The sequence below is a fragment of the Natrix helvetica genome, assembly GCF_964273705.1.
Source record: "Natrix helvetica genome assembly, chromosome: 2".
NCBI classification, from domain to species: domain Eukaryota; kingdom Metazoa; phylum Chordata; class Lepidosauria; order Squamata; family Natricidae; genus Natrix; species Natrix helvetica.
The window spans coordinates 251248857-251264679 of NC_138552.1; the positions used below are offsets into that span (position 1 = coordinate 251248857).

Sequence of the window (15823 nt, forward strand, 5' to 3'; positions counted from 1 at the left end):
ATCTCCAAATTGGACAATTATTTAGACATAATTAAAAGAAGGCAATTTGTTACAAATTAAACCATACAAAACCATACAAAACCATACAAACTATACTTCGACCAATCTATATTTTAAGAAACTACATGAAACCTTATTCAGACATCATATTATACCATGTATTTTCTTTGTGTGTTGTGTAGTACAGTAGAGCTTGTGTGAACTCAACCAAATTGTGGATTACTTAATAATAATCAAGGATACAGATGAGTCCTACATTGCTGTTACTTTCTCTTTTATCTTCTCCTTGTTATTGTAAGTGCATTCTTTTCTCTATAATGTATCAAGTTTCTCAGGTAGGACCTTAGCTACAGGTGGTCCTCGGTTTACAACAGTTCATTTAGTGACTTCAAAGTTACAATGGCACTGAAACAAGGGACTTATAACATTTTTTATATTTATGACCATTGCAGTATCCCCATACTAACTTAACAAGTGCAGTGATTCACTTCACAACTGTGGCAAGCAAGGTCATAAATGGGGCAAAATTCACTTAACAATTATCTCACTTAGCAACAGAAATTTTGGGCTTAATTGTGGTCATAAGCCAAGGTCTACCTGAAGTTGGATCCAAACCAGATGACCAATTACATCAATTTCAAGATTGCTGCTTGAAAACCAACTTTAAAACTATAGTTTCAGTCTCTGAAATGTGAACCCCGATCTACAGAATTCATGGGTTTGTGTATATTTTGATACACAAGTGCCTCATCACTTTTTGTGAGGGTAGACATAAAAGACTACCCAGCTGAATATTTTTTTTAGATTTAACAACACTTCACCCATTTTAAATGTTCTAGAATGTTTAGTTTGGGCACTTGGAAGATTCAGCAAATACTTGTTACTAGGGTCAATAGGAAGTCTGAAGGCTATATTTTGAAGCAGCTTCTAAAAGTGTAATTTTGTGACCAGTTGAACAAGAAATGGATTGTATTTGATTTTGCCACTGATTATGTTAGCCATACATAATGACAACAACAAGCGGTATGCAATCATCATACTTTTAATTTTAGAATAACAAACTGGTTATTCTCATTTTTGTCTTTCCATGGAAAGTTACAGCCTGATGCTTGAAAAATCCCAGGTAACATCAATACATATTCTGGACGTTCACAATTAAGTTACCCTCCATATAAATAAACACCTGATGCCACTAATTAATTTTTGCAGCATTTTGAAGATATTGGGGATGGGTATACATTTTAAAAACCTATTACTTGTTTATACCCTCTTTAAAAATGGTAAAAAGCTCTTTTTAGTGACAAAAATCCCATATTTCTTTCTTTGCCACCATGAAAAATGTCAAAATATAGGTATTGTACATAAAGCCTGAATGGGAACAAAAAATAAGGGAGTTATCCTCTTATAGTATATACTTACAAAAAGGAGTGGAAAACTAAGGAATACATTTTGGAAATAGTAATCCATGCCATAAAAGTTAAGACTTATATTTGTACAATCTGATTGATCAATGATAAAATAATAGAAAACTCAAATAAAAACCTATTAAATCTATGTAACTAATTAAGTGATCAGACAGAGTAAGAAAAGCAGAGAAAAGTAGTGGGGAAGCTGTTTTGGAAGGATTTGGGAAACCATAAAGGAAAATGTGGGGATGGAACAATAATAGAGAAACAAGGGTGACTGTTGGGCACTTTTAGGTCTTCTTGGAATATGATTTTTATAATTGCATAATAGCTACTTGTAGATTAAATGCCATTGGGAGGATTTGACTCAAGGTGACTGGGCCTTCCAACCTTCTGAGGTGGTAAAACAAGGATCCAGATTGTTGGAGCCAATATGCTGACTTGGTCAACCAATTAGAGAGGGCTATAAAGCACTATGAAGCAGCATATAAGTCTAAGTGCTATTGCTATTTGGCTTGGTAAATAATGAATATGACCTTGGACAGGAAATATGTATTTTAGTGACTATAGATGTTTCTAGACTGATATGTTGAATGTATAAAATCTATAGACTATGATAATAATAATAATAATAATAATAATAATAATAATAATAATAATAATAATAATAATACAATTCATTATAATCTATAGATCATCCCACAACTTCTGAACGCAAGATGTTCCATTGGTTGATAGTAGTCACTGTCAGAACATTTCTCCTTATTTCTAGGTTGAATCTCTCCTTGATAAGTTTCCATCCATTATTCCTTGTCTGGCCTTCAGGTGCTTTGGAAAATAGCTTGACACCCCCTCCTTTCTGTGACAGCCCCTCAAATATTGGGACACTGCTATCATGTCTCCCCTGGTTCGTCTCTACCCTAGACTAGACATGGCCAGAGATGCACTCTGCTTAAGTGCAGCAGTTCTACAAAATTGTATATATTTATTTTTGTGCAATTTGCCTTCTTTGTGTTGATGAAATCACTTAACGAATGTTGTTTAGATAGATTTTGTTGAATCTTAGAGAGGACAAAGTACTTATTCCGTTTCTTGTTTTGAAAATGGAAAGAGTGAAAGCCAGTATCATAACAGTTGTTTGAACCTCAGGTACTAAATGCTGTTCTTTAAAGATCTTTAGGAAATTGGGGGGAAATATTGTCTCCTTTAATCAATCACGTTAAATGTTTTTATCAATTTATGTGCTTTCTTCAGTTTAAAGTAAAACATATGTTCTATGAAGTATGCTTGTTTTTATAAGTAGCACCTGGAAACCAGTTTATAATTTATGTGCAACCCACCAAATTCTTCTAGATTTTTCCTCCCTAGCAAACATTTTGTTCTCACTAGAATCCTATGTAGAATGTTTGGTCAAGATTTAGGTTGCATTCACATATGTATCATGTTAAGCCATATTTTGTTTTAACTATAGTTTGTTTAGAATAGAAACTTTACTATCTTGCTTCATTCTTCACACTATGCCAAAAAGAAACAGCCCACACAGCATCTTACAATGCAATGTACAGTATAATCCAGTTCTCACCTAATGCCAAACTGAAAATCTTTTTTTCTGTGCTTGTTTAAATAAGCTACAGGAGCCTGGATCATTACATAGTTTTGAAGTGTGATATATGGGCTTAAACGTGTAATAAATTAACATCTAGAAAATCATATTGTTGCCCAGATTCATGATTCTTCAGAATTTATTTTATTCTATATCTAATGTTTACATTAGTTTAATAAATGCCTATTAGCAATGCTTCTTGTCAGTAACGTGAGAATTGTACCCATGTTAAACATAATAAATACAGAACAGTGCATAATTTTATACATGCGTACTACTACAAGACCTGAAGGACCAGGATACACCATCCTGGAGAAAATCTCTCTGTTCAATCCACATGAAAATGCATAAACCATGGTGAAAACCAAATAATAATGTGAGAACCAAATCAAAGCAAATTTATTCACATTCTTAGAGGAATCTTGATTCTGAAAAGAGGATTCAGGTCCACACTGCAATTTCTCACTGTCACTTTTTAGGCATCAGAGGCATTGCTCTACTTTCCATAATCATCATAGTTCCTCTTATCTACTGCTTTAGTTGTCCCCCCCCCTCCCACAAGATGGGGTACCGTTAGGAAGCATAGATGGAGGTGCAATAAAAATGATCATAGATTCTTTATTCCACAAGCAATGATACTAAGAAATACAGACATTTGAAACTTGCAGGTACCAAAGCAGTTCTGTGATGTGTCTCCTATTAAGCTTGCATAGAATTGTAAACAGTATTCTCTTTTGCATGAATCCAGAACCAAAGCTTCTGTGTCAATGTTACATTGTTTTTTTTTCTCTTCTTCCTCTTAAAATATATTTGATATAGCATGTGTATCTTTACCTATCAATGAAAGAACCAATAGGACTCCATAAATGTTTTAAATATAAGTTTATATGAGAATTCTGCTCACATAATCAAGAACAGCAACTGAGTCCAATTACGGCTTCTTTTGAAGAGCAAATGCTAACTTTAGAGGCTGGTTCTCCTCATTTATAGAATCCAAAAATGTGTTTTTCTTTGGCTTTGGCTTCGCTTGATGGCTGACATTCAGCCATAGTGGGTTATAAACACTAATCGATAATGAAGTGTTGTATATAAATCCTGTAACTGTGACTTACTTAACTAGTCATGTTATTATAAACTATAGTGTAGCACAATGCTGTAAATCTAACTAATTACTAAAAAGGAGAGTGTGGCTTTGTGCAACTAGGTTTTGGCAGAAGTCTTCTCAGTGTGGTTCTCTAAAAGAAACCAGGTACTGACTTTTGGGTCTCTAGAGAACAATACATGTGTCCAAGCAATCCTGGTCTAGAAATATCCCAAATATTGCTGCAATTGCCAAGAAATAAAAAAGCAACATGTTTATAGAATGGGTTTGTTTTCACAGAGAATTTGATGGAACAGTGGAACAAAGGTTCATTGAAGGTAAGCATAAACTGCCAAAAATGTTTTATTTATTTTCTGTTTTGTAAAACTATTAATCACCATTAATGGGGGAAGTCTTAATTAGCAAATACATTATTAGTGCCACGAATTTGTAAAGACCCATGGCTCAGTCTTTACTCTCATAACTACATAGATACATCCCTGCAGGGGGGGGGGTGGCAACAAGAAGAAGTGCTTTGCTATTTCCTTTTCTAGCTTGTAGATCTGGGGTTTCCTGTTGGTCTCCCATCCAACCTCTAATGAGGCTAATGAATCTTAATTTGTTGAGATTGACCTAATCTAGCTAAGTGCTGCTACTTAGTGGGATGCTTAATGAATTTGTCCATTCTTATAAAAACTAAATGAATTACTTGCACTTTCTTCCTCTCCTTCCTTCCCAGTTGGGAGTGAGAGAGATTGAAAAGAGAGACCTGGGTATATCTGATTTTTGTCAGGTACACAGCGTTCTGGAGCACGGCCCACTGGCAAAAACATGTGGTGTTTTATCCACAGCAGCATTAGAAATGTTCTCCACTCAGTTTGGCGCCAATGATCGAAGTCTGTTGTTAGCTGGAGTTCACACAGACGTCTTGCCAGGTCTGCCCAGAATACTGTCTCCTGTGACTTCCTGTGGTCTTGCATAATATTTCCTTGCTGTTTGTTATAACTTTGTGCATTTGCCGGAGCTGCCTGTAATGCTAACAGGGCATATTAAGGGCTCAGGCTCTCAACCAGAAGGTCTGAACCCTTGCAGAGCTGCCGTGGGTCACTTCAGGTGACATAATTAAGTTGCACTGCTCATGTAGGTGACTTCTGTTTGGAGTTCTGAGGCTGATGAGGTCTTCCCCAAGCTTCCGAGTTATCTGACTTTGGTCCCATAAATAACAGTGAGCCTGTTACCTTTTGAATTGGTAGATGGAGACCATATCCAGTTTAAGAAATGTGGATGTAGATCATAGAGGTAGCTGTAGAACCTTTTCATGCAGAGTTGAATTCATCAGCTTTCAGAAGCTAACCAGAAAACACGTCAGATGTACAAAATCTGTGATAGAGCTAACCTCTCACGTAGACACTCTCAGTATCTAAGATAAGATACTGACAGCTATTTCTAAGAAATATTACAGCACTATCAAACCAGGATCATTCCACATATCACACCAGCTAGGGTAGTAAAAAATGTGGGTCTGGAGAAGATACCAGCACTCTTTTGCATCTTCTAGTACGGGGCCAATTGCTTTGGCTTTTTTCTATTGGAAATTTGTGGGATGGGTTGAAGGAGCAAAATGGGTGCCATAAGAACCACAAATGGGTTGCAAATATTTAAAAAAACTGATTTTACCAGTTAAAACTCCCTACATTCCCTTAAAATGTGTTCAACTAGGGGGGATAGCCACAACATGCCATGTTTATGCAAAGCATAAAAGAGTCTACAGGTAGTTCTTTACTTACAATCATAATTGGGACCAGAATTTCTATTGTAATTTTGTGCAGCTATAACATGGATCATCATGTGACTGGAAATGATTTTAGGACCATTTTTACTGTGGTCATTAAAACAACTGCCATGGTCATTACTCAAGTTGCATGAATGTTAAGTAAATCACATGATCATTAAGCTTCTCCAATGGAAGCCAGTTGAGAATGTCTCAGATTTCATCCTGTGACTGCAACATGCTGCAACCATCATATTCCTTCCTTGCTTTTTTATTGTTTTAATTTACTGACCTTGTTTTCTTCCTCTACATTTTCTTCTGCTAACATGTACATACACATAAACACAGGCATATATTTACACACAAACACACAGAGGAAAATATACCAAGCAACAATACACAGAAAATTAAGAATTAAGAGTGTTCTATAAATAACATGGTAGCAAAATAACATAATGTTTAGAGATTTGTATTATCATAATAAAAAGGAAACAGGAAAAAATAGATATATTCTATGTACAAAATTCTGTTTAACTCAGCTGCATGGCCATGACAGATACCAAGAAACTCAATACAGTAATACATCTCCCTACTTTGGTTTTCTGTTAGGTGATAGAAAGGCAGTCCCATCCCTTAGAAATTGCTACACGTTACAATAATTTGCTAGTTATATTCCATGAAGCATCTTGTCTGTCAAGTCCTTTTTTATTGATTGGTTCATTGCATTTTTGAACCACCCATCTCCCTTAAAGAGTTATGTTTTATATATTTATATATTGAGTGTTCTTGGATAGTTACTTCTACACCTACCACATTTGCACCGAAAAATTCAGATGACCACTGGATGGCAGCAAGTATACCTTCTTTCTTGCCATCTAGTTATCATCTGAATTTTTGAAATCTCAATTCTGGTGGCATTTATTAATTTATAATTTTTTACATGGGCACTCAACTCAAGTAATGATTCTAGGAGATGTACAATGAACCAAAAGCAGAGAATAAAACAATTCAGTTAAAATTCAATCAAACATTAATAGATGATCAGGAACTGACACCCATGCCATACTCTGGATAGGGATTCCAATATTCACAGCCCCCTAACCCCAAACCCCACCCCACCCCAGATTTTAACAGTTATTGGCAGACAGTTCCCAATTCCATAATTTGGTGTGCTATTTCATATCCAATATATTTGTTTGCCACTTTGAGGTGCCAGTTTTACAAGACTGAGAGCTTCCAAGATCTTGAATGGCCTTCTGCAAAGAACTGTAGCAGCTGCTGTTCTGCAGGATTGTGCTGGCAAGGTAGAAGGGAAGGTAGGGTTACATTTATATTACAGAAATCAGTAGGGTTGTTTTCATGTGTTTGATTAGTTTCATGTTTCTGTGGATGATACGTAGTCTAAACATGCAATGGAGGAGTGGGGGTTATATCTCTATTTGTTTAGGTTGAGGGCTGTGGCTGCTTTTACTTCTCATCACTTTTGCCACTCAACTGCTATTTGGAGCCAACGGCAGAGATGAGAGGGTGAGTCGCCCTCTGAGTACCCATGGACTGGAGCCAAGTTTTAGTCTGATCCCTGATAAAGTCAAGGAGAGGGGAGTGAGTTAGCAAGCGGCCATGGCTTCTGCCAATCTTCCTTAACATTGTTGAAGTTTCCTCATCAAGTCTGGCCAGAGGGGGAAGATGGCTGAGCAACTGGGTAGGAAGAAGAAAGAAAAACAATTGAGACTGGGGCACAGGTGAGATCCTCTAGCCTATTCTTTTCAAAATCCACCTCTTCCACAAGTCCTTTAATCTTCCCTTCTAATTCTCTTGTAAAGGAAATGTTTATATAGCTGGAGTTGTGCATGTTCTTCCCATGTTTCCTCCCTTCCTCCCTTTACACTATGGTTTTCCCTGCTTGAAAAATTCATACTGCAGTTTTCAGTTTGCAAAGTAGCAAAGTTCACAACTCCGAATAAACACTAATAGGGGTGATAGTGGTCCTTTTTTTAAGAAAAGAAAAAAAAAGACATTTTTTAAAAAAAGACAGGTGTATAAAACAGAAATCCCAATAAAATATGTCTAGGTTGCCTTTAAGGCACTGATTAATTAAAAACAAACTGCACAACTTATGTCTGTCAATTAAATGTCAATCAACATTCTAAAACTTATGTGAAATTTGATATTCTGTTAGGTATATGTGATGGCAAATTCGGCTTTTTTCTTTACTTCCCCAAATTCTAAAATCTATTGCTTTAAGGCAGTAGTTGAGTCAATTATATTTCAAATAGATAATTGAATATATTCCCTTAATGTTTGGGGAGAAATTCTGCCGTGAATGCAGGAGGCAATTTAAATCCTATAGAATTATTACTGTGTACTCCATTTGAACCAATGATTAACTGGTTTAATAGGAAGAATGGGTGACTATTTTAAAACTTCTGACAAAATGCTCAGGTTCATCTGATGAGAGAGGCTGGTTTTTTTTTGTTTTTGATTTTTTAGTTACATGCGATCTATTTTTAGATTAATGCATAGCTATTCAAAGTAATCACCTCTCAGGGGTGGGGAAATACCCATTCTTCTTATGTAACAGTAGTATTGCATTTTATGCTAGTTCCAGTTAGTGCAAGTGTCAGGTCTCAGAGGCATGAGGCATTGGGAGAGATATCTTGATTGGAGCTTCATGTCTCCATCCCTCTGCTACAGCCAGATCACAAAGATACCACCTTCCACCAAAGGCGGGCTGTAGCAGATAAGTCTGTCAGAATGTGTCTGAGCTTAAAGATAAAAGGGGAGGGGTTGCTAAATGCTGGATGTTTTCTGCTTTGTGGACTGCTGTCTTCTCAGTGCTTAAATTCTTTATATCTCCAGTGTGGCTTTCAGAAACAAAGCTTAAAATGACTAACAGTTGAACTTTGATTGAAATCACCCTGGGGTTTAGCCACACTATCCTCTGTTTGGAACCTAGGCATTGAACATCTGACATTCTATTAATGGCAAGTAGACTTCTGAAGTTGAATATAATACTGGCTAACTTTGACTACATATAAAGGTCCCAGGAAGGGTTTTCGGGCAAAAGGATACAGGCAGAACAGCTTTTGGTTTATGTATTTATTAGAATTGACTGTACTTTCTATATAATTCTTAGAGTTGTTGCTTGGGCCATCACCCATGATATGATGCTTCTTTTATCAATGGTACACAAAGCTATTTTTGTTCAGAAGTCTGTTTTTGCATTGTTCAAAAGAAAAATAGCCGTCTTCTCACCAGTAAACATGTTTTCTCTTGATAGGATAAAAGATTTTTTCCAACTGCAGTAAGACAACTGCCATCATAATTTTTATAGCAGTTCTCTTTCATATAAAGGATTAGAGAGGTAATATATCGTCTAGAAAAAAAGATCACCCCATGATATATAATGAGTGCTTTATGGGGCTACAATTTTAGAGGGGCACAAAAACCGCTCTAAAATTTGTTCTATTTTTCTTCTTTTCTCTTTCATCAACCCTAATGATCACACATATAGGAATATGCCCATCAAGCTATTCTCTTTTGGGAAAACCATGTCATTAAATAAATTAAAGTCATGAGATTAAAAATACACCAGGAGTTTTCATTAAGAGCTTCCAGCCGTGGCAACTATTCTATGACGTATCCTGAACAGACAAATGTGCCAGATCTCTTCCCTGCATTTATCAGACTCTAGATAAAAATCTGGGTTTTGTGGTAGCTTTTAGTTGTCTTGTCACTTTCTTCTTAAGTAGGACCTCTTAAGTGGTACCATTTGTACAGTATTTTTAAGATAATAATGAGGACAATAGATAAAAATGCAAAAATCCAAATAAAACATCAGGCTAACTATGTTGCCAACTATAATAGTAATAATTCCCCCCCCCCCCAAATGGAGCATCACCTTGATGTGATTGTGGGGTTTGCAAGCTCTGACAAAGATGAGAGCTATACCAGAGAGTCAACAAAACTGGACAGGTCCCATCAGAGGAACCAGACAGAGTGTCTCTCCCATAAACAATATGGTGAAACATAACTTACAGAAACCTCTACCAGAGCAATTCAGAGGTAGTGTTCTACCGGTTTGGACCGGTTCACTTGAACCAGTAGCAGAAATTGCAGGTGGCTCCACCCACCCACATCCAGCTCTATGGCATCATCTATAGGCCCTTTTTTCACATGTGAGCATGCTCACATTTGCGAACCAGTAGGGAAGGGAAGTGAATACCCCTGGAGCAATTGTCACCCGGGTTAACAAGGGCTGCGTTAGGGGGTGGAATTTTGGATATCTAGTGAAAGGGGGCTACACTACAGGACTGGCTGAACAACCAGAGCCAACACATGTTGGAAGAAAATCAATTATTCATCGCAAATATACAAAAATTGAAAACAAAAGAATAATGATCTGCTATTATAAATCAGGTCCAATGTAAAGATGATATCTAAAAAGAATGCAACAATTCTGGAAACCACAGCATCCAGAATCAGAAATAACAAAAACTAGCAGATCAGTGTTGATTTATAATACAAAATAAAATATTTATAACTAGTCAAACACCTTTTATTTTAACAGTTTGTGAAAGTGCCCTGACATTTTTTTTTCAAAAGTCCAAGTATAGCACATTTACTCAGAAACATTGGGGATTCCTCGGCTAGCAAGCCTCTTATGTCTCATACCAATTCTTTTTCTCATCATTAGGGAGGAGACCATCTGCATGGCTTTTGTGTTTCTATTTAAAAGGAATCGTATATTTTTCTTACAGCTTTATATTAAGCTAGGGCTATTTCCCAAACTATTAGCAAGTACAGTAAATTAGCAAGTACTGTTGCTCTTAATTTTGTACATTGTGAGGTATATCTTTTATATATGCAATTTGTTTGAGAAAATTTCAATTCTTCTCCAGAATTTTTTTTAGATTTTAAAAAAAATTAAAAATTCATAACACCTTGTTTGGAAAAAGAAAAAGGGAAAAAAGAGCAGTTTTCTAGATCTGGGAGTCTTTGCATGGTACACATTTCAGGGTGACTTTATTAGTAAAGGTGATATAATCATCATCATTTACTCACATTTGCATGCTTTTGAACTCCTATGTTGGAGCTGGGGGAAGAATGGGAGCTCACCCCATCACATGGTGCTTAGATCTCAAATTGCCAACCTTCCACCTGACAAGCCCAGATTAACCGCTAGGCTACTGTGCCCCCTAAGTATATTATATAACTCACCTTTTACAGAATTGTCCTCCTATTCTCTTTCCAGTGTTTTATATTTTGTTACACTATGTAGTTTTTTTTTACTACCTGCCACTCCTTTTTCTAATCTGTATATAGATCATAACAGAAACATTTCCCTTTGCCTTACAGCACAGGGAAGGAGAAGCAGAAGTCTTCCAAAGTTATGGACTTTTTAGTGGTCTTGCGGTTCAACGGGATTCATTAAAAAGAAATGTTAAATGCAAATGTTGCAGTCACTTTGTCCAAGTTCTTCTGTCTGATTCAAAGAACATCGTTTTAGCTAGTATGTGCTTAAATGCTAAATGAATAATGTATGTGATATTCAATAGCGGAATTTAGGGGCATACATACAATAATGTTGAAATACTTCCACCAAGTAGTTTGAGTCTCAGTTATTGCATATGGATTACATCCAACATTTTATTGAGAGGGCTTTAGTCTACCACTTTTCCCTCCTTTTTCTTGTCTCTTCTCTAAATTTGTTCTACATCAATTGTTCTTTAAACCAGGAGTAATTTGGGCGTAGCCTGAGTATAATGGAGCAATTTGTAATATTGCTTGTTTGTGAGTCAAGGATCGAGTTTGGGAATGTGGTTGCTGAGATGCTTGTGTAAAACAATAAAGTTAGTTATTTTGTTGGGGTAATGACATTATTTCAGACTGGTAAAAGGGATAGCTGGTTCCCTTAGTTTAAAAATGACTTCTAGAGGGCCTCTCTTCTCTGGATTAATTTATGTGGGGTGCTCAGAGGCTTGCAGAAGGGATGAAGAATTGTTTCCTGGTAGAACTGTCTATTGGTAGAATGTCATGTTTAGACTTTATCTTGTGCATTTTATCACAATAACACAACTTCCTCATATATGATTTTCTATTGACACCAGAATAAGCCCTATACGTTTACAGAAAAATACTTTCCGTTTTTTAATTTTATTTCTAATTTTATTATTCTTAATAATTAGCTTGACACTACCTAGGCAGTGCCGTGATAATAGTTCCCATAATCTCTATTCCTGACTGGAAACTCTAGTAGTTATAATTCCAAAACTTTAGATGGTCTAAATGATCCTGCATGGCTTAAACAATAATATCATTGTTTGAAATTGTGTAGTTGATCATCACTTTTTCAAAACCTGGCAACTTATGCAACTGAGAAACCAGTTTTAGAAAAGAATTTGCAGATTTCCCCCCTCCTACTTTTAAGAATCTAAGACCTAGAACTAGGGGATGAATATAAAACTAGAGGTTTTATTTTCCTCACTCATTCCCCCAGTTATATTTATGGGCCTCACATATTTTTATGGTTCCCAATATGATTTAATTTTCAATTACTAATAGAGCATTGTATCTTGACAAACCAGAAAATAGGCTAGGCAGTGCTTTTCATGCTGCTAATAACACAGCACCATTGGATCTTGTTTTCTACCAACTGAATGCTAAGGAAACTCTGATAAACTAATTCCTCCACCCATCATGCAGCCATCAGCATATGGATTATTAATTTGACAATTCCATGCAGTGAAATGGAGGGGGGGAGCCGAGAACAGGCACGCCTGGAATGTCTATCTGGCATGAGATGTGTGCTTATCTTCCTCTTACAGACATTGGTAATGCCTGTGCTTCAGATGAATTATGCTGTACACATCCACATGTGTATTTTGAGATTTGTTTAGTTCTCATACCCCACACCCAGGAAAAGAGGACCATATTGCTGAATTTCATAAAATATTATCTATCATTTTTTGTGGGACATGTATGTCACCTCCCATGATACTCAGTGGTAGGATTCATTTTTTTTTACTACCGGTTCTTTGGGCATGGCTTTGTGGGCGTGGTGTGGCTTTGTGGGTGTGGTGTGGCTTGGTGGACATGGCTTTGTGGGAGTGGCAGGGGAAGGATACTGTAAAATCTCGATTCCCTCCCCACTCCAAGGGAAGGTTACTGCAAAATCCCAATTTCCTCCCAATCAGTTGGGACTCAGGAGGCAGAGAATTAAAGTGGGATGGGGCAGTCAGAGGTGGTATATACTGGTTCTCTGAACTACTCAAAATTTCCGCTACCGGTTCTCCAGAACTGGTCAGAACCTGCTGAATGCCACCTCTGATGATGCCATGACAAGTTAACCATGACAACTTTAGTATCTGGGGCTTCAACTCCCAGAATTCCTCAGCTGACATAAAGTTGCCAAGGTTGAGAAACTCTGCTTTGGAGGATGCAAAAGTACTAAGATAGTGCTAAAAATAGTTCTGGATTGACAAGCAATCTAATAAAGAAATGTGAGTTGCTGCCATTCCTGAGGCATGCTTGAATGATGAGCCTAAAATGGCTGGACAACTATGACAACTTTCTACACCCCAAAAAATTGTTGAAAAATTGTATGAAAAGTCCCAAATCCATTGTTCTTGCATATAATACACTAATACCTTGCAAGTGCGGTTATGGCTAGGTCTACCCTTTGGGAAATGTAGTCCCTAGAGATCATGGAAACATCATCCCTGAATATGAATGTTTTGCCTTTATTATCTAATCTGAAGAATTCTGAAGAGCATAGTGATTATAAACTGCTTTGTAACTATTAAATTAGCCTAAATGAAAATATTTAAATGAAATGGGATTTTACACATTTTCTTATGGCTAGCTCAGTAGAAAACAGCTTGTGTGATCTGAAAAAATATATAGTCGATGAATGGCTTCCAAGTTGAAATAAAATTCTGTATCACACTCATAGCATTTTTTAAGTACAATTGAAATCAATGACATAGATGCGTATTTCAACAGGTCATTTTGCTATTCTTTTAAAGAAGAAATTATATGTGATTTGTGATAAAAGGCATAAGGTATCCTGACTGCTGTTATCATACACTGAGACAATTCCTACAATTCTTGTAGGAATTCAGCATTTATTAATGCTGAACAGAAAAACAGCTGGTAGAAGAGAGAATTTAGAAGGTGATTTTATGCACCTAAATCTTAATACAGTTTGGATTAAATTTTCTGAATGCTTTTTTTTCTTAAGTGTTGCTATGTTTTGATATCTAAGATTTATGTATTGTTTCTAAAGACATGACAAAGAACTCAGTTTTGGCTCCTATTTATAATGTATGTGTTCATTTAACAAAATGATCAACGAGTCTCTATTTCTATCAAGAATCTTGTGTGTCTTACCCTGAAGATGGAGCTTCTAAGTAACATCTAGATTTTATGCATTTAAATGCAAAAGATCAGCTATTCTTTGTTTCATTCTAAAAGGCTTAAGAACAATTATTGTTCCTGAAACTGTCACCTGAAAGCCAATCATAAAATGGTGTAGGACTTTGTTAGAAGTGTTTGAAAATCTAGTCTCCTTCCACATTTCATCAGATTGCAACTAGAAGTAGAGTCCATGATTTCAGCTCCAGCACCCGTTCTTCTTTATTTGCTTTCTTTCTTAATGAATTATTGAGAACATGAAACTTTATATGATATTCTATGATTTTTTAAGTGGGACAAATCTTAAAAATATATGCCCTAAATAGGAGCTTTGGATATAAATTAAATCACAAGGGCAAAATATTTCAACATTTCAATGTGTCATTGAGTTTTTGTGGTGTGGTATTGAATCACGGTTTAATGCTAGGAAATTTAGGGAACAACTTCATAGATTCATAACTATAATACTATAATTAATAGTACTATGTTAAGTGGTCACTTTTCACTTTCCCTTTGCATTGTGACGTACATAGGGGTACATGTGTCCTGTTGGCCCACTTGTTTTCATGATCAGCAAAGTAGTATCTCTGTTCCTTGGCAGGATGAAAAATTGGGGGGAAAATTCTCTCAGTGATGTGTTACTTGATGTAATGGGAGAACATAACAGTCTTTTCCCTTTTCTGGATTTTACATCAGCTCTTATGTTGTGTCTTAATCTGAAAGAAGAGCACTCTGCATTCTTTAAAACCAGTGAGACTTTTGTGATAGTGGGAGGTCATGTAACAGATTGGTTTTCTAGGCCCTCTACAGTGACAGTGAACTCACAAGGGTTTTCTCTCATGGGATTGTCAGAAAGGAAGAGAGTTTGTTCTGTTCTATACAGCTACATGATGGGATCTCTGAAGGGACAACATGTACGCCAGGCATCCTGACTCTTTGGGAAAGCTTTGACTTTTGATCTCAATGGATAATGAAAAGGATGGGGAGGAGAGGAACTTAATTTAGATCCAACTACAGCATGCAATGCCAGCTATAAGCAGTGCAGTTTCTCTTTCTTCTTCAGCCAAGCTTTTTGAGTTGCGGTAATCATATTTTTAGTTACTTTTGCTGGGTTTCAATTGTTTATAATTCATTTATTTTATTGTGAACCATCTATACCCCATTGGTAAAATAAGTAAAATGGAGAGATATCCACTGAAACAATTCTTCCTTAAACAGAGCTTTCTAATATTTTATTTATTTTCCACCTTTAATGTTTTTTATAAATAACCCAAGGTGACAAACATACACTCCTTCCATCTCCTATTTTTCCCAACAACGACACTATGAAGTGGATTGGTCTGAAAGAAGAATGACTGGCCTAAGGTCACCTAGCCTACTATAACTCAGTCTCTTGCTTTCTGGACTGGTATCTTAAGTACTAGACCAAACTAGCTTTCTTAAAAGAACAAGGAGTAAGTCTGGATGCAAAGTGCAAAACTTGATTCAGAGAGTATGGATCAGTGGTGAAATTCAATTTTTTTTTACTACCAGTTCTGTGGGTGTGG

At 36.3% G+C, this 15823-nt stretch overlaps 1 protein-coding gene across 2 annotated transcripts in view; it reads left to right on the plus strand.

Annotated features, from left to right (window-relative positions):
* Positions 1–15823, plus strand: part of EPAS1 (endothelial PAS domain protein 1) — a 115431-nt gene that overhangs the window by 13615 nt on the left and 85993 nt on the right. Inside the window, exon 1 of one of the 2 annotated variants that reach the window (XM_081940766.1) lies at positions 7424–7603. The exons of the other annotated variant lie outside the window; for it this stretch is intronic. Coding sequence (XP_081796892.1) covers positions 7548–7603 — 56 coding nt within the window. The 5' untranslated portion in view covers positions 7424–7547. Of the gene's footprint in view, positions 1–7423; positions 7604–15823 lie in introns of those variants that run through there. 2 annotated transcript variants of the gene reach the window in all.